Consider the following 18,560-nt stretch of genomic DNA (forward strand, 5'->3'; position numbering starts at 1 on the left):
TTAATAAGTTTAGGTAGTTTTAATTAAATCATTAAAATTTTTATTATGTAAAGTTCTTAAAATATTTTTTATTATTAAAAATTTTATTATGTAAAGTTCTTAAAATATTTGTTTATTTTGTCTAAGTATTTTATCGTTTGATTTTTATTAGTTTTGTCTTTTCATATTAAATTGATCAATTCACAGTTTTCTTATCAAATTTCCTCAAATTCGTGGGTCAACTTACTCCATCCTTTTCTAAAAGTAAATATATATTATTAATACATAAAATTAAACTCTTAACGTTGTTTAAGAAAAAAAAAACAGTAATGTTGGTAAATAATATAAAAAGTTAACACAGAACTTATAACCTATTGTATAAATAGTTTTTTTTACCAAAATGTAAACTCTAATGTTGAATATGTCCCCTTTTTAAAATAATTTGTCATAGTTATTTATTTATGATTTAAAAAAGTTGATTATTATTTTTTATATTGATAAGATTCTCCATCTTAATAAAGATTAAATGTAAAGATAGAATGAAGGTAGCAATGAAGAGAAGAATTAGGAAGAAAAGAATTAATTTATAGATTTGAAAATTAACCATTATTTTGAGATGAGGTGATGGATGGCTTATATTGAAAAATTCTATTCCCACAACCAAAACAAGACACAATAACTTGAGCACAACCTAAATAACAACATCATAATCTCATTCTTAACTATGTTCCTTTGGGTATCATGACTATGATTTCATATCCTCCATCTAAACAAAAATAGTTATAGCTTTCACAATTTGAAAAAGTTAAATAAACTCTGATCAATAATAACATATCATCACATTCATTCATTCATACCTCCCCCCACAGAAACATTTTGGAGTTCAAGCAAAATGCAGAGGAATCCTCATGCATCCAAACGTAGCGTGTTACCGCATATAACACCGAGACTAAGGGACCGCTACGTTCTGGGGAAGAAGCTGGGACAAGGCCAATTTGGGACCACTTATCTGTGCACGCACAAGACCACGGGGAAGCTCTTGGCATGCAAATCAATCCCCAAGAGAAAGCTTCTCTGTCAGGAGGATTATGATGACGTGTGGAGGGAGATTAAGATCATGCACCATTTGTCGGAGCATCCCAACGTTGTTCGGATAAAGGCCACGTACGAGGATTCTGTGTTCGTGCACCTTGTGATGGAGCTGTGTGCCGGGGGTGAGCTTTTTGACAGGATCATTCAGAAGGGGCATTACAGCGAGAAAGAGGCTGCAAAGTTGATAAAGACCATTGTTGGGGTGGTGGAGGGGTGCCACTCTCTTGGGGTCATGCATAGGGATCTCAAGCCTGAGAATTTCTTGTTTGACACCCCTGGTGAAGATGCCAAGATGATGGCCACAGATTTTGGCCTCTCTGTCTTCTACAAGCCAGGTTCCTTTCATCTATTCTCTATTCTCTAATCACAATTCTAATTTCACGTCCGTAATCTATTTTAACCTTTATAGTAATTTTTTATTAGACAAGATTATTAAGATGGAACTTCAAATGTGAATGTAGATCAACCACAAAAGCACCTGCATATAAGTTGTCTATTACACAATATTATTGAGATAAAACGCCTCAAAAGCACCTGCATATATTTTATCTATTTTGTAATGCATATACATGTCTCAGGTGATTTTTCCAATGCTTATGATATATGGTATGTCTACAAATTTTATTAATTATGAACAAGTGTTTTAACTTGTGGTCATGATTTCATCGAGATTTTTGATGTTGTAGGAAATTGCAGATAAATTTAGCTTCTGTAGCCAAAATTGCAGTTACATGTTCCAAATACCTTGGACTTTTTATATAAAACCTTGTTATTATATGCTTGGATAGAGGAGCTCATTACAAAGAATCTTCGATTCCATGGTTCCCTTTTGGATAGAAACATGTATAGTTTGGGCCAAGGGGTTCAGTGCTTGAATAGAATACCTATATTCTGCATCAGATGCAATTTTGTTCTATTTTTCATGACGTTGAACATATACTTTTTTCCTTTACGTATTAGTCAGTACCTAAAAGAAAGCAATATATGTATTTACTGCATGTACGACTCACCATTCCTTTTCTTGTTTCTCCTCAGGACAAGCCTTTCATGATGTTGTGGGAAGTCCCTACTATGTTGCCCCTGAGGTGTTGTGCAAGCAATATGGACCAGAAGTGGACGTATGGAGCGCTGGTGTTATCCTATACATCTTACTGAGTGGGGTGCCACCTTTCTGGGCTGGTAACGATTCTAATGTTTATTGTATATTTCTTGGACTCACAGTTGTGAAGATTTTTCTCTCTGTATACTATTTAGTCATCTAGTTGTTACCCTTTTTGTGCCTGAGTTGCTTTCACTTTTTGTTTGTATTACCTTCAGAAAGTGAAGCAGGAATTTTCAGACAGATTATAAACGGAGAGCTTGATTTTGTTTCTGAGCCGTGGCCAAGTATCTCAGAAAATGCTAAAGAATTGGTAAAACAGATGCTAGAGAGGGACCCTAAGAAAAGAATTTCTGCTCATGAAGTTTTATGTGAGTTCCTTGAGTACTAGTCGTCACGGATTTTCATGTGCTGTTGGTGTATGCCATATCATTATATTACCAAAGCTTTGTAGCAGATTTAACTACTATGGAGTCTTGTATAATCAGGTAACCCTTGGATTGTTGATGATATTGCACCTGACAAACCTCTGGACTCTGCTGTTTTGACACGCCTAAAGCATTTCTCAGCAATGAATAAACTTAAGAAGATGGCATTACGGGTAGGTTTGGTTATCACTATACGCCTTACTCTTTTCTGTTTGATTTCAGCAATGATATTAATTTTTTTCTTAAGATTTTTTGTTTACTTGTTGAATGGGATAAGTTCATAACTTGTGTATGGCTTAAAAGTAGCATTTTAATACTTATGAACTTGTTAATCATTTCCACATAATAATTTGTTATGAATTTCTATGAGCCAATACTTTGTGTATAGGATTGAAGATCTTAGAATGCTTTTGTGATGTCATAAATACAAGGGTTGTGATGATGATGAATGTATATTACATAAGAAAATAGGGGTAGCTAAATACAGATGTGATGTCAGTTAGTTATTTATTTAAAATTATGTATACAGAATTGCCAGTTTCTATGAATTCATTTCTTTCATATTAGAGCTTTCTCGATTTTGATGGATATTTTTATCATTTGTTAGATTTCGGCCTGTTCCAGTTAAGGATGATTAAATCACTTTTATATTTTCTTTATTTCAAAATATCAATTCATATCAAATTTATAAATTTTATTTGCTGTCACTTTTTATATAGTCTGGTGTTCATCTAAATCATGCGCTGACCCATTCAAATATTCTTTTCAGGTCATAGCTGAAAGACTTTCAGAGGAAGAAATAGGTGGATTGAAAGAGTTATTTAAAATGATTGACACAGACAACAGTGGGACAATAACTTTTGAGGAGCTCAAGGAGGGTTTGAAAAGTGTGGGCTCTAATCTCATGGAATCTGAAATCAAATCCCTTATGGAAGCGGTAGGTAGATTATTATTATTATTATTATTATTATTATTATCAGAGAATGTAATAGAATGGTGTTTAATGTTATTTCAAATAAGTTCATAGAATTTCTGCTTCTAATGTGTATTTTGAGTTGGGTGATCATTAATTGCCTTCTCTTATGAACTTTGGCAGGCTGATATAGACAACAGTGGAACTATAGATTATGGTGAATTTCTTGCTGCTACACTGCACTTGAATAAGATGGAAAGAGAGGAGAATTTGCTTGCTGCTTTTTCCTATTTTGATAAAGATGGTAGTGGTTACATCACCTTTGATGAGCTTCAGCAGGCTAGCAAGGACTTTGGCCTTGGTGATGTACCTCTGGATGAGATGATCAAAGAGATTGATCAAGACAATGTAAGTTCCTGTAATTGTGTTTGCGGTATTTTTAGTACTTGCTGATGTGATTGTTTGTTGTCACTGTTTAGTTTCACTAACACTTGTTGATTCCATTTTTAGTTTTCCCAATAAAATTGATGATATTACGTGAACTCATCATCTCTAAAATTAATGAAATAAGTTTTTGCCTTGATTCTTTTAGAAGCCAGCCATCATCATTACAGATCTGGGATGCTTTTGGAAAGTTTAGGCAGAATGGAATTTTAGTTTATAGAAAATTTGATCTTGGAGATTTAAAATTTACTCATCACAGGAATAAAAACCCATCATCATGTCATGTGTTGGGTTGTTAATTGTGATTTGGGTTCCATGTTAAGTAATTGTGCAATTTTTTTGGATGTTACTACGAAATAAAATTTTACTTACCTCATGCACAATTCTCCATGGCTGAACTTAACAAGGTAAAGAAAAAAGGTGATCTAAGTCCTATTTCAGAAAAGTTGCCTTCTTACACTGTCTGCACAATTTATTCGATATTCAATAGTTCTGTTTTCTTTATATTTTTTCTTTTCTCTGCTTTCTCATGCAAGGAATGGGTACTACTATACTATGGAACTAGTTGACTCTACATGAAGTTGGAAGTGATATATTCTTTAATTATAGCTTCAATGTAATTTTCACTACTATTCTACTAGATGATAAAATTTTGGATGCTTCAAGTGGGAAATGATTCTCTGCCTAAAGAACTTCCCATGCTGCATCAGAATTTTTTTGCTGTGGGGTGTAATAATCAGCAAAAGAGTAATTTACTTACAGTACATGATCTGATAAAGAAAGTAAATAGCTACGGCTGTCTGAAGTCAGATCTTTGTTTCATTTGTAACTCTTGGCTTGGCTTGAGTTGTCTGTTGTGAGTCAGAAAGACTGCTTGAGCATTTTATATGTGATCACCACACATTACTTTTATTTTAGTTCTGAGGATCATCCTGTAGAGTTATCCTTTCTTGTCATGTACTTCTGTGAGTTCTCAATGCCAACTTCTCAATATTTTAGAGGTATTCAACTATGTTTCTGTTGGAGACCTCACATCGAACATTTCACAGTATATATCGAACATTTCATAGTATATAAGTGAACACAAACTTCATCTTGTAGACTGGTTTGTTGAGATTGAGTTAGGCTTAAAGTTCACTTCTTAATATCTTTGTTGACAATGTTTGTTTGAAATTATTTGAGAGCTTTCTTAGGTACTTTGAGGCCTTTTTTTCTTCTGAACTTGTGTTTAGGTCCTAATTACGTACCTTTGTTTTTCAGGATGGTAGAATTGATTATGCAGAGTTTGCAGCAATGATGAAAAAGGGTGGTCCGGATGTTGGTAGATGCATGAGCATGAAAAGCAATTTGCACTTCAATATTGCAGAAGCATTTGGAATGAAAGACTCCTCCTCTTGATATGCTACCTGATGTTTTTTGTACAGTTAGGAGCAATGATGGTAGAAGAAAAATGATAGTAAAATTTTCCAACCGCATGGTTATAATCTGTTTTGTATTGGAACTTTGTTTACCTTCTGGAGCAATGGCTTATCACTTGATTTCTTTAGAACATTCGTGAAGTTGAATATGTTGACCATATATTTATATATAATGAAAATTTGTTTGAATGGTTTGCTTTCGCCCAAGAGAAAATGTGATGATGCTATTATTTGTGGAGTAAGGCAGAAAAGTATAGAGAAAAGAATGAAGGAAAATTGGTAAACAACTATGGTTTAAGGTTGGTAATTTGTGACACTAGAGATAACAATGGATTAGGAATATATAAGTCATAGTTTTTGTAACCATCCCAAGATAATTTTAGGAGTAAGTGTATGTCTAATTTTATAATAAAAATAAAATGTCTATTTAGATTTTTTTTCTAAACATGAAAAATTATTAGTATCCCTTCTCAATACAATTAATGTCTGTTTTGGAAGAATGAAAATAGAAAGAAGACAACATAAATGGTTTGGTTAAATGGAAATAAAGTATTGAAATTTTGATATTAAAAAGAGAAAACTAACCTTTTAACAACTTAATGTATTGATATTTTAGTTATATATATAACTTAAAATACTAATATATAATATTTTATTATTAAAATGAGTGGTTAAGTGAGTTTTTATTTTGGAAGTTTTAAAAGTATAATTTTTTAAAATACAATAAGATCTACTATTTTTTTAATTTTTTTTTCTCCAATCAAATATTCTTAATTTCTCATTTTTTTCCGTCTATTTTCGTTCATTCACCCTTTTGTATTTCATACGTTCTGTTTATTTTTCTTCTATGAAACGCAATCTCAAAATTAGTTGTGATGAGATTACTTAACTTTCTGAAAAGAAATCACACATTAATTTTATAAACTTTAAATAAGTTCACTCAAAGTTAGAATAAAAAAAGTATTAATTAAAATTACTGATACAAATAAAAAAAATTGAGTTAAAAAAGTGCCATGAATATAAGGTTATTTTCTAAAATATTAAATAAAATTACTTAATTTTTGCTAACAGAGTATGAATATGAATATGCTTTTCTTGGACGTAGCAATTGTGTTTGCAAAATGGTGCGAACGATTATATTTATTTAATTAGAGTGTATTAACGATGAATATAGGTTCGAAAATGGTGATTGCTGCATATAAAAGTTTTAGAATTGATTTTGGTTTTCGACCTTATTCAAAGAACAGTAATTATAGGGTAGACAGTTGTTACAAGACACTAAAAATGTGGCATGGTGATCGTGGGAAATCAGTTGCTACTAGAGCATGTACGAAGGAGTGTTGGAGATTGTCGGAGAGTGGCAAAATGTCGAAAGATTGGAGCGCATCAAAGAGCAAAAACGTGTTGCCGCACGAGACCCCGGACCTGAAGGAGCACTACGTTGTGGGGCAGAAGGTGCTGGGAAAAGGGCACTTGGCCACCACCTACCTCTGCACCCACAAGGAGACAAGGAAGAGTTACGCCTGCAAAACCATCCCAAAGGCCAAGCTCTTGTGCCAAGAGGAGTGTGATGATGTGTGGAGGGAGATTCAGATCATGCACCATTTGTCGGAGCAACCCAATGTGGCAAGGATACAGGGAATCTATGAGGACAAGTTTGCGGTGCACCTTGTGATGGAGCTGTGTCGTGGGGGTGAGCTTTTCTATAGGATCACTCAGAAGGGGCATTACAGCGAACGTGAGGCTGCCAAGTTGATGAAGACCATTGTTGGGGTGGTCGAAGGGTGCCACGCTCTTGGGGTCATCCATAGGGATCTTAAACCTGAAAATTTCTTGTTTGATACCCCTGCCAGTAAGGCCACCCTCAAGGTCATCGATTTTGGCTTCTCTGTCTTCTTTAAACCAGGTTCTATTCATCTCTTATATTCAATTCAATTTTATAATGCGTCCATTTTTGCCTATGAATTTGTCTATGAAACTCATCAAATTACCTCCCATGGAAGTAAATATGTGTAGTGTAACAGGTCCACACATTATTACTGTGAATCAACTTCAACACATTTGTTGTCTTTGCCTTGGGTTTAGCTGCGTGCTTACCCTTGACATGGATATAAAAAATAGAGAAATCTTAAATGCGCAATTTAATGAACCTCTCAGTCTAGGATTTAGAAATGTTCCCCAAATGTCTATGTCTAATTTACAAAACAATGATGCCTGGTTGTGGTAAACATAATAACAACCACAAAGGATTAATGTAAACTTTAGAATCACAAACAATGGAGTTTTGCCCAATGCCGTGCATTAAAGTCTATCTAATAAGGCAATAATTTCATATTTAGAGAAAAATATGGTGAGTACTAAGTGAAAGTCCAAGATATCATAATTCACTGTCATCATATAGTAATGTAATTAAAACAATATCCATCATGTAATTAGAACAATATAATGATTATTGTGGATCTATGACTCAAAATTAGATCATCTGGTGAACCAATGGTCTTGTACATACATTCTTTGGAGTTAGTTTTCTGTTATAACTTGACCTAACTTGTAACTGCTGTGTGCTCTGTATGAAAGAGTGTTAAAAGTAAGCAACTTAATGATTACCTTGCTTAATTCTGAATTACTTGCAGACGGTGCTTTCATTTCTAACTTTGTGTTTGTTCTTTATTTTGTTTTCAATGGGTGTAATTTGCTTTACCTATTTGCCCGTTTTTTCGTTGTTATTGGGCATAATTTGACACTTGGTGCAAAACCATTATTTTCATAATTAATATTATTTAACTAAGTAGTTCTAATCCATAAATTTCTGACACACGTTATATTCACTTTATTTTATTTTTCTTGATGTTATACAAGTTTTCCTTGGTCATTTAACCATCACCCTGTATTTAGTAATTGTGTATGATTTTTGTCATACAAGCTAATACCAAACACACTCTTACCTTTGCCCTTTTCTTGTTTCTTCTCAGGACAAACCTTTAGTGATATAGTAGGAACTTGCTACTATATGGCCCCAGAGGTGTTGTGCAAACAATCTGGACCAGAAGTGGACGTTTGGAGTGCTGGTGTTATTCTGTACATCTTACTGAGAGGGCTCCCACCTTTCTGGGCAAGTAATGATCCTAATATGTACTGTAATTCTCTTCGACTAACAACTAAACTTTTTCTTTGTAAATTATTTGATCACATTCTCGTTTTCTTCTTTGTGCCTGAGTTGCATTCAATTTTTTTACTATTTTCAGAATCCGAATCAGGAGTCTACAAACAGATTTTGCATGAAGAGGTTGATTTTGCATCTAATCCGTGGCCAAGTATATCAGGAAGTGCTAAAGATTTGATAAAACAGATGTTGGATAAAGACCCTAAGAAAAGAATTTCTGCTCATGAAGTCTTGTGTGAGTTTCTTGAATGCTAGTAATAACTGAATTTCACGTGCTATAGGTGTATGGCAGCTCATTACAATGTCATAGCTTAGTAGTAGATCTAACAAGTACGGAGTCTTATACACTCAGGTCACCCTTGGATTGTTGATGATAGTGTTGCCCCGGACAAACCTCTGGATCCTGCTGTTTTGACACGCCTAAAGCATTTCTCAACAATGAATAAACTGAAGAAGATGGCATTACGTGTATGTTTAGTATCATTGTATGCCTTACCTTTTTTTTTGTTTGATTTAAAAAAATGATATTAATTTTGTCTTGAGATTTATATTAAAAATTTGTCAAATTAGATAACCTCTCATAACTTATTGTTGCAAATTCAATCCAAAATTCCTGACATTGATACAAGTAGTGGAAAGTCAAGAGGTATATTCCAAGAGGTAGGGGTAGGAATGCATCTTGACTCTTGAAGAATCCCATTATCATAATGAGGTTAGAGGTGAAATAATTAAAGTCTATTGAGTCTTATTTATGGTGGTAGTCATGAAGCTTTGTTTTATAAAGGGATCATATGAAGAAAAAAATATACACTCAATCTAGAGAGAGGGTCACCACCCTACAAGAGAAGGGGCAGGATTTTCTCAAGATTGTCTAGAAAACTAATGCATTGTTATATAATGAAACACTTTTGAGACAATTTGGTGGAAATAGACAAGAGGTGTCGAATCATGTAAATTCATACTTTTCTGTATTTTTCATTTATGGTGTTGTTTTGTGTTTGTCTCATACTTTGATCCTCATTAGGTGTGAGAGGAGTTTTTTCCTATCACTTATATATGACATAAAAGTTGCATGTGCCATTTTTTGGAGGGGTATATCTAAATCTGGACGACATGTCACTTAGTTTTTAGTTTGAAGTTATACAAAAAGTTTCTATGAATCCATTTCGTTCTTATTTCTGCTTTTGTTGGATATTTCTATCCTTGGTAAGATTTCTGTTTGTTCTAGGGTGATGATTAAATTCAGTTCTATGGTCTCTTTGTTAATCATTTCCATTCATTTTGATTTTGGGTCTGTTATAAGGACTTCTAGAAGAGAAAAATATGAAGAAAAAAATGAAATTATTTTCTGTATAGGTTAAAATTAGCTTGTGCATAAGTGAAAAAAAAATGTAGAGAAGCTATATGAGAGAGTTTCTCCAAATTAGCTTGTGCATACAAAAGTCAATTTCATTCTTTTCTTATTTTCTCTCAAGCTTGTCCAAACATAAATAATTTGTATGCTTTATCAGTTTTTTGTATAGTATTGTGTCCATCTAAGTCGTGCACTTATATTTTACATTAAAAAATTCTTCAGGTCATAGTAGAAAGACTTTCAGAAGAGGAAATAGGTGGATTAAAAGAGTTATTTAGAATGATTGACGAAGACAATAGTGGGACAATCACTTTTCAGGAACTCAAAGATGGTTTGAAAAGTGTGGGATGTGATCTCATGGAATCTGAAATTAAATCCCTTATGGAGGCGGTAGGTAAATTATCATTATCATAGAATGCAATACAAACGGAGGTGTTATGTGAAATAGCTTCATATCTTTTTTGCTTCTTTTGTATATGTTGAATTGGGTGATCTTTAACTGGCTTCTCTTGTGCACTTTGGCAGGCTGATATAGACAGCAATGGGACAATAGACTATGGTGAATTTCTCGCAGCTACACTACACTTGAATAAGATGGAAAGAGAAGAAAATTTGGTTGCTGCTTTTTCCTATTTTGATAGAGATGGTAGTGGTTATATAACCATTGATGAGCTTCAACAGGCTTGTAACGACTTCGGTCTTGGTGTTTTGCATCTGGATGAGATGATCAAAGAGATTGATCAAGACAATGTAAGTTCCTCTAAATTCACTAGTATATGCTGATGTGAGTGTTGTCACTTTGCTTAGTTTAACTAAGAACTTCATTGTTGATTTCTTTTTTAGTTTAACAATAAAATTAGTGAAAGTGAAATATGTTTCTCCTTTCTTGTTTCTCTTAGAAGTCAACCATCAGGATTAGAGACTTCATAAGGATTCAATATTTAAAGCAACTTTTGCTATTTTTTTCAATTTTGATTTCTACCATTTACGCTTTTATTCTAAAGTTTTTAAATATTGAAAATGTTTTTAGCAATATTGTTATACTCACACACAGGGGTAGAAAACAGAGGATGAAAGGAAACAATATTTGTATAGTATTATTGAAAACACGCGTCACGAAAGTTTCTTACAAGAGAAGGAAAGAATATCCACTGATTCAATGAATGCTAATACAGATACTAGAATAGAAAATCCCCAAAGGGCCAAGGAGAGAGAGATAATTTCCAAAATGATTCTACACCCTTCTGGTACCACTGTTGTTCCTTAAAATCCCTTCACCACACGGAATCCTTCAGGGTTTGATTGACTAACTTTTTACGCTCACTTTTTCGATTGACAGTCTTTCTCTTGTCCTCGACCGTATGTGCCACCTGACTAACAATTTCACTATTTTTGTTTTGCCCTCATTTCTCATCTGCCATTTTATCAGTTGACCCTTTTACCCCCATAACATTATCAGCTGACCCTTTACATTTCCTCCGCCATCGAAATCAACCTTGTCCTCGAGGTTGAAATTTGGATAGTCTTTTTGTGATGACATTGATATCCTCCCACGTATTGTTTAATGGATTGAGGTCCTCCCATGAGATGAGGATTTGCTGAACATGTTTGGGTTGGGTGAGTGGACTTTCTACATTTGTGATCCGAGGTAATGGCACATATAATTGCTGATGGTCTCCGTAACATTTCTTCAAGACTGAAACATGGAAAACAGGGTGTATTCTGGCAGTGGGTGGTGGTATCTGTAGCTTATAAACATCTGGGCCAATCCGCTGAATGATAGAAAATGGGTTTAAGTATTGAAGTCTGAGCTTTTTGTTCTTGCGGAGGTGCACTAAGTGTTGTCTTGTCGGTATGGTTGAAGTTTGACAAACACGAAATCACCAACTTGAAAGTCCGCTAGAGTTTTTCTTTTGTCAGCAAACTTCTTCATGTGATTCTGAGCTTTCAATAGATTCTTCTTCAATTGCAATAGAATTTCATTATGTTGGTGCAACAACTCTTGTAAGGATGGAAGGTTAGTGTGATCGAATTGATACTAGGTTATGGTAGGTGGGTCACGGTCGTAGACAACTCATAATGGTGTCATTCCAATGCTGGTTTTGAAGTAACTGTTGTACTATGGTTCTGCCCAAGTTAAGAATTCAGACAATTTTTTTGGATTTTCACCAACAAAACTTCGTAAATACATCTCAAGGCATTTATTGAGAGCCTCGTATTGACCATCACTTTGAGGATGGTAAGCTGAACTCATCGCTAATGTAGTGCCACTGAGTTTAAACAAGTGTTGCCAAAACCTACTAGTGAAAGCTCGATCATGATATGAGACTATGGATTTTGGAAACTCATGGAGCTTTACGATAATCTTGAGGAAAACCTCTGCAACTTGTTTACTTGTATAATCAGTTTTCAGTGGCTAAGTGAACATATTTTGACAATCTGTCAATGACGACCATAATGACTGTACATCCTTGTGAAGGAGGAAGTTCCACAATGAAATCTATAGTCACATCTTCCCATATCTGTGCAGGAATAGGGAGCAGTTGTAACAATCCTTGGGGCAAGACAGTGCTGGATTTGGCTTTCTGGCATGTGAGACAGTGTTGAACATGTCTTTTAACGTCCTTATACATTCTAGGCCAAAAGAATTGAGTTGATATACGAGCAACACCGGCATGGCCGCCTATAGGGGAGTCATGAAATTCATGCAAAACCTATTGAATGAAGTTATCCAGGGGAGGGATAACTAATCGTTTTTTTCCAGTACAACAACTGGTTTTGGATAGAATAATTAGGGTGGGGAGGTTGACTCTAATTACATGCTCATACAATCTCCCTATAAGTATTGTCAGATTCAATTGCAGCGGTTAGCAGGGATATAAAATCCCAAGTAGGCTACGATATAGCTATGCAGAAGGATCTGGAAAGAGCATCAACACCTTTATTCTCTTTGCCTGGTTTTGTACAGTGGCAAAGTCATAGCCAAGGAATTTATGGAGCCATGCTTGTTGTTCTGGTGTTTGGGTAGTTTGGTCCAACAAGCATTTGATGCTCTTTTGGTCAGTTCTAACAATGAACTTGTGGCCCAACAAGTAATGTCTGAATTTGGCAATGGCTGTTGTGATGGCATACATCTCTGCCGATTGCTTTTGCATAGTGGGAGACAGTTTCTTGGAGAGATATGCAATAGGGTGGTGATGTTGGCTTAGGATTGCCCCAATACCACTTTCCGAGGCATCAATTTCAACAATGAAGATTTGTGAGAAGTCTGGGAGTGTCAATACAGAGGCTGCTGTGATCGCCTGCTTCAAATGTTCAAAGGCAGCAGTAGCTACAGGGTCCCAGTGGAAACTAGAAATAGGTTCCACTAGCAGCTTCAAATGTTGAGCAATTCAAGGCTGCAAAAAATTGTCAGAGCTACCAGTATCTAATAATATTGCACAATTACTCCATTAGTACCTATCCCCGTGGATCCTTTTTAAGCATTATATGACAGATGATGTTGCAATTCATTGTCGGGACTGTCCTTATTAGAAGAAATAGGGAATTCTGTGTCAGGTTGTTAATCCTCTAAGTCTGCAGAATAAAGGAGTAAGTAGTGTTTGTTGGGACATCTGTGTATAGGTGTAAACTTGTCGTCACAAGTATAGTACAAGCCTTTTTCTCGGCGTAACATTTCGACTGGGGAGATTCTTCAAATATTGGATAGTCTAACAGGTGGTGGGTTTGGTTGTTGGCTGGGCAAAGGGAGGAGGCCAGACAGGGTAGTAGGTATATGGTGGGAACTGACAGGTTTGTGAAGGGTGAAGCGGAGGTAGTGGTATGATTGTCTTCAAACAATGTGGCTAGGGATACTACTTTTAATAAGGAGTGGGGACTTTCGGATAATACCTCTCTACAAATATCCAGCTTTAACCCACTGATGAAACAATCAGGCAAGGCATCTGCAGTGACTCCAGTGATTCTATTTGCCAGTACTGTGAACTGCGTATAGTATTCAGCAACAAAATTCCTTTGGGTCAATTTAAATAGAATAGAACGTGGGCATTCAAATAGGGAGGGACCAAATTCCACCTCCAAGGCACGAGTGAAACTCTGCCAGGATGGAAATGTGTTGTTCTTCTGCATCATCTGAAACCACGAAACAGCATCTTTCATGAGGTGGATGGCAGCTATAGTCAAGTGTTGTAAATTTGGTGCTGCATTGTGGTCAAAGAATTGTTCTGCTTGGAATACCCATTGAAACACATTCGACCCATCAAACCTAGGGAAATCCAGTTTGACGTTGCAACCTGGGATGGTGGTGTGCATGAGCTAATCCTGTCTGAATCAGAGTGCGAACCCCAGTAGTGTGTGCATTCGAGATTTCCCGCATAGCAGGTTTCAACTGCTCGAAATGAGACTCATAATCAACATTGCGTTTCTCCACGAATTCTAAAATCTTCTTAACATCATTTCCGAGCTCTTTTAATCACGTATTTTTCTGCCATTGATACTATGAAAGCACCAATGTTATATTCACACACAAGGGTAGAAAAGAGAGGATGAAAGGAATCAATATCTGTATAATATTATTGAAAACACGTGTCACGAAAGTTTCTTACAAGAAAGAAAGAATATCCACTTACTCAGTAAATGCTAATACAGATACTAGAACAGAATGCTAATACAGATTATCCAACTCAGTGAATGCTAATACGAAGGATCCTTTTTCCCTCATAACAAATATCTACTAAATTCTCAGGTTTCTGAAAATAAACCCTTTAAATATCATCACCAACTTTACTTTTATATTAGCTAAGGAGTCATCCTACTCTCATAACAAATATCTACTAAATTCTCAGATTTCTGAAAACGAGCCGTTTAAATATAATCACCAACTTTACTTTTATATTAGCTAAGGAGTCGTCCTGTGGAGGTAGAGTTGATCCTTTTGTATTTCCGTAAGCACTTACATTATCAAATTCTCAATATTTTTTTGAGCTATTAATCTATATCACTGATATTGAGCAAATTTTAAATGCTAATAACGTTCTGTGCCCTTCCTTCTTAACCTTGGTCTCTCAACTCTTTCATTTTAGCGGTCCCAAATAAGGCTTTTCTTTCTCTGATATTTGAATGAATTTACCTAGGATACCTTCCTCTCTAAAGCACATAAGACATTTTTTTTTTCTAACTTATGTGTCCTTTTTCAGGATGGGAGAATTAATTATGGGGAGTTTACAACAATGATGAGAAGGGGCGAACCAGGTAGAAACAGAACCATGAACAGCAATGTTAGCACTTCATTATTGCACGAGTTAGGACTGAAAGACTCATCCTAATATGCTAATTGAAATCTTTAGTACCCTTAGGAAACATGATGATAGAAGAAAAGTCATAGTCAATTTTTCATACAAATGACTATTATCTATTTTATATTGGAACTCTGTATCCGGTGAAGTCAAAGATACTCAACATACATACAAGGTAAATAAAAGGTAAATAGGCTTTATGTGTTTGTGTTGAGCAAAGAGCAAAGAGAAGGGAGATGTGATGCTATTATTTTTCAAGCTAAAAGAAGAAGAAAAGGATACCGAAGTCTACCTACAGAGTCATGTTGCCTTTAAAAATTATGAGTCCAATTCTTATCTCACTGGACTAACCTTATTGGTTACACAATTTTCCTTATAATAAAACGAGTTCTCTTTTGATGTTTTATTAGTGTAAAATTTTCATATGGTAATTACTTAAAACAAATCAAATATAATTTTACAATTAGTTATTACAGATAATTTTACCATATGATAATTTATAATTCAGTGATAATTAAAAATCATTTACAAACTTATTCTATTTTAATTAAATTTTGATAAAAATATAGCTTAATTTTAAGCAGAATATATTTTATATGATCTACAATTTCTTAGTAAGAATTTTATTATTATTAAAACATTTCTCTATTTTTAAAAATTCTCATTTTCAAAATATTTTTCTTACAATGGTAATTTAGTTTCAGCCTTCCTGTTTCAACAATTTTTTAATGTATTATAAAAATGATACTTATTAATGTATTTCAAAAAAAGACATGAAAGTCACCTAATAATTATTTTTTTGCCTTATACGAGTATTTTTTTTATTTTTTTTAAAAATGTTTAAAAATAACAAATGAAGCATTTTGAATTAATATACATTATTTTATCAAAATAACAAATTAACTACCCCAGTATTTTAAAATTGAAGAGAAAATTATACGAATGAACCATTTTGAATTAATATACATGATTCTATTTGGTTGTATAAATTTCAACTTTCATATCTAAATTTAAATTGAGATTGATTAATATTATAAGACCTAAAGTTTTAAATGGATCAAAGATGGAAATTGTGGGAAGCTGTGCATAAAAGAATTCTTACAGACACACCACTTCTAGCTAAAAGAAAGTTAATTTTAGCATTTATTATTGGATATGTAAACTACTATAATGCAGGTATATGATTGTATTTACTATAATTATGAATATCAATGTTTTGTTGTTCGAAGTCCAAGGTTTTTTTAAGATAATTACATTGTTTGTGTTAATATGGTTATTGTTTGTAAGTGCAAGAAGAAATAAGTATTTTATATTGATTTTGATTATTTGTTATATGTGTTAAGTTAACACTCCATTCATTCAAGGGAGTGACTGATGCTTACCTTTAGAGTAAATATCCTAAGCCATAGGAGATTTCTTAAGTGGTGATGTGGTGGTGGAGCATCAAATTCTAAAATGTGTGAAACCATGTTACATGTCAATGTTAAACCCTAAACAATAATATTCAAGTGTCAAGGAGACATACCTAATTTATTTTGTTTGGATTTGTGTAACTAAGAAAGTGTGACACTATTTAGACGATAAATTCTTCCTTAATTTAGGAGACAAAGTTAGCTTAAACAACATATTTTGCACTATGTAAATGTTAATGTACACATATAATTATATATGTGATTGGTGTATCGAGATGCATGTAAGATATGCTATTCTTTATGAGTGTGTCATCTCTTTTAGGTGTATTATTCTTTTATGGGTGTATAGTAAGAATACTTGGGATGATATTGTGGTCTTAAGGGATGCAATATTAAGCACGTAACTCATTAAGAGAATGTTATATTTTGTGTAAAGTTAAATCATATTCTTGTATCAAAGCTTTTTATGTTTTCTATCACATATGTAAGTAATCTCTAACATAAGAAACTACGATTAAAGTTGACCACTAAGGTTAAATTTCACCAATGGTATTTTTGATAGGTCAAACATTAGTATTTGTTAGGACATGCTTCCTACAAGTATTTTGGAACATGTAGAATGTGAAAACTTACATTGTTTCACCTGAAATATAATTGATATTTTTACAATGTCATATGAATTGATATGATCATACTTCATGTTAGAATAACATAGAGATAATAGAGAAAAAAAATACGTGGAGATACTTAAATGATTTTTATTTTTATTTTTAGATATTATGATATGGGAACTTAATGTTATAACTACATTTAATACACCATTAATTTGTTAAGGTGTCTTTTAAGGATAAAATTATTACGAAGTTTTTTGAATTTTAGAGTGGACAATATATATGATGTGGTAATTGGTAATTGATTTTAACAATGTTATCTCAAGTGACTTGATGTCGAAACATTGATGTTGTCTATGGAGATGGAAAACTGGTGCCAAAGACGAATACTCGTTCCCTTAACCCTCAATTGGAGGTTTTTTCCAGTTAGTGTTATCCTAAGTGACTTGATGTCAAAACATTAACATCGTCTATGGAGATGGAAATGTAGTGCCAAAGACGAATACTTGTTCCAGTACGTTAATAGTCCCACATAATTTAAGAGTCGAGGTAGAAAATAATTTAAATACACCTTCTCAACCCATTGAGGTGTTTTTTAAGAACAAAAAATCATAATAAAGTTTCAAGTTCCCAAATTGACCATAATGATGTTATCTCAACAAGATGGAAAAGTGATTTTAAAGAGAAACTCTAGTTCCTTTAACCATTGATCTAGGGGCTTATTCCAATACACTCAGTAGTTCACATAACTTAAAAATCGAGATTAATGATAATTTAAATACATCTTATTTATTACAAAAACAAACAACAAACAACTTAACATGATTTAATTATGAACATTTTTTTGCAATGAAAAATAGTTGTGGAAAATAGATTTAAACTCTCTTTCAATTTTGGTCCGTCATATATTTGAGTCAACCTAGTTAAAAATGAGAAAAAAAATTACTATATTACAAATATAATGCCAAACTATTTTTTTTTTTAAATTTATTGTGTTTAATATAAAAAATTTGAAAACTTAGGATGAATAGGCAAAAAAATTATTTAAAATATGTAAAATTTAAAGTTTGGGAAGAAAATTGATATGTAAATCAGAGTAGTCTTTTTTATTTATTTTTAATTCTTTATGTATTGTATGAAATTTTTAATTTTTTTTATTATGAATTTTAATTTTTTATATTTTATTTATTAAATATAACACACATATATAATTTTTTATATTAAAAATATCTATTTTAATTGAGGTATTCTGAGTGGCGTAATCTATTAATTCATGATAAGTCATATAAGATCAATATTTTAAAGATTTCATATAAGTTAAATTAAATAAGTCAGGTTCAATTTGATAAATTG

The 18,560-nt window shown here is 33.4% G+C and overlaps 2 protein-coding genes across 3 annotated transcripts; both read left to right on the plus strand.

Annotated features, from left to right (window-relative positions):
- The first annotated feature begins 687 nt into the window (after positions 1-687).
- On the plus strand, positions 688-5,587 carry LOC137828863 (calcium-dependent protein kinase 4-like). Its single transcript, XM_068635601.1, has 7 exons — positions 688-1,406; positions 2,107-2,250; positions 2,389-2,541; positions 2,659-2,771; positions 3,368-3,535; positions 3,695-3,919; positions 5,216-5,587. The coding sequence occupies exons 1-7, from the start codon at positions 872-874 to the stop codon at positions 5,351-5,353; spliced, it is 1,476 nt and encodes a 491-aa protein (XP_068491702.1). The 5' UTR covers positions 688-871; the 3' UTR covers positions 5,354-5,587.
- A 934-nt stretch (positions 5,588-6,521) lies between these two features.
- On the plus strand, positions 6,522-15,588 carry LOC137828709 (calcium-dependent protein kinase 11-like). 2 transcript variants are annotated; one of them, XM_068635389.1, is made up of 7 exons: positions 6,522-7,279; positions 8,346-8,489; positions 8,619-8,771; positions 8,889-9,004; positions 10,113-10,280; positions 10,416-10,640; positions 15,086-15,588. In XM_068635389.1, the coding sequence occupies exons 1-7, from the start codon at positions 6,538-6,540 to the stop codon at positions 15,212-15,214; spliced, it is 1,677 nt and encodes a 558-aa protein (XP_068491490.1). In that variant the 5' UTR covers positions 6,522-6,537; the 3' UTR covers positions 15,215-15,588. The 2 variants fall into 2 exon arrangements, with proteins under 2 accessions (XP_068491490.1, XP_068491489.1); XM_068635388.1 differs by having other exon boundaries at positions 8,346-8,771.
- Positions 15,589-18,560: the final 2,972 nt, after the last annotated feature.

This window comes from Phaseolus vulgaris, chromosome 7 (genome assembly GCF_000499845.2).
Source record: "Phaseolus vulgaris cultivar G19833 chromosome 7, P. vulgaris v2.0, whole genome shotgun sequence".
Taxonomy (NCBI): Eukaryota; Viridiplantae; Streptophyta; class Magnoliopsida; order Fabales; family Fabaceae; genus Phaseolus; species Phaseolus vulgaris.

Excerpts from the sequence above, each read along its gene's own strand:
- LOC137828863 (XM_068635601.1), top strand. The coding sequence starts at position 872 with ATGCAGAGGAATCCTCATGCATCCAAACGTAGCGTGTTACCGCATATA. Across the intron at positions 2,251-2,388 it reads GGTGCCACCTTTCTGGGCTG|AAAGTGAAGCAGGAATTTTC; the intron begins GTAACGATTCTA and ends TATTACCTTCAG. Across the intron at positions 3,536-3,694 it reads TCAAATCCCTTATGGAAGCG|GCTGATATAGACAACAGTGG; the intron begins GTAGGTAGATTA and ends GAACTTTGGCAG.
- LOC137828709 (XM_068635388.1), top strand. The coding sequence starts at position 6,538 with ATGAATATAGGTTCGAAAATGGTGATTGCTGCATATAAAAGTTTTAGA. Across the intron at positions 7,280-8,345 it reads CTCTGTCTTCTTTAAACCAG|GACAAACCTTTAGTGATATA; the intron begins GTTCTATTCATC and ends GTTTCTTCTCAG. Across the intron at positions 8,772-8,888 it reads TTCTGCTCATGAAGTCTTGT|GTCACCCTTGGATTGTTGAT; the intron begins GTGAGTTTCTTG and ends TTATACACTCAG.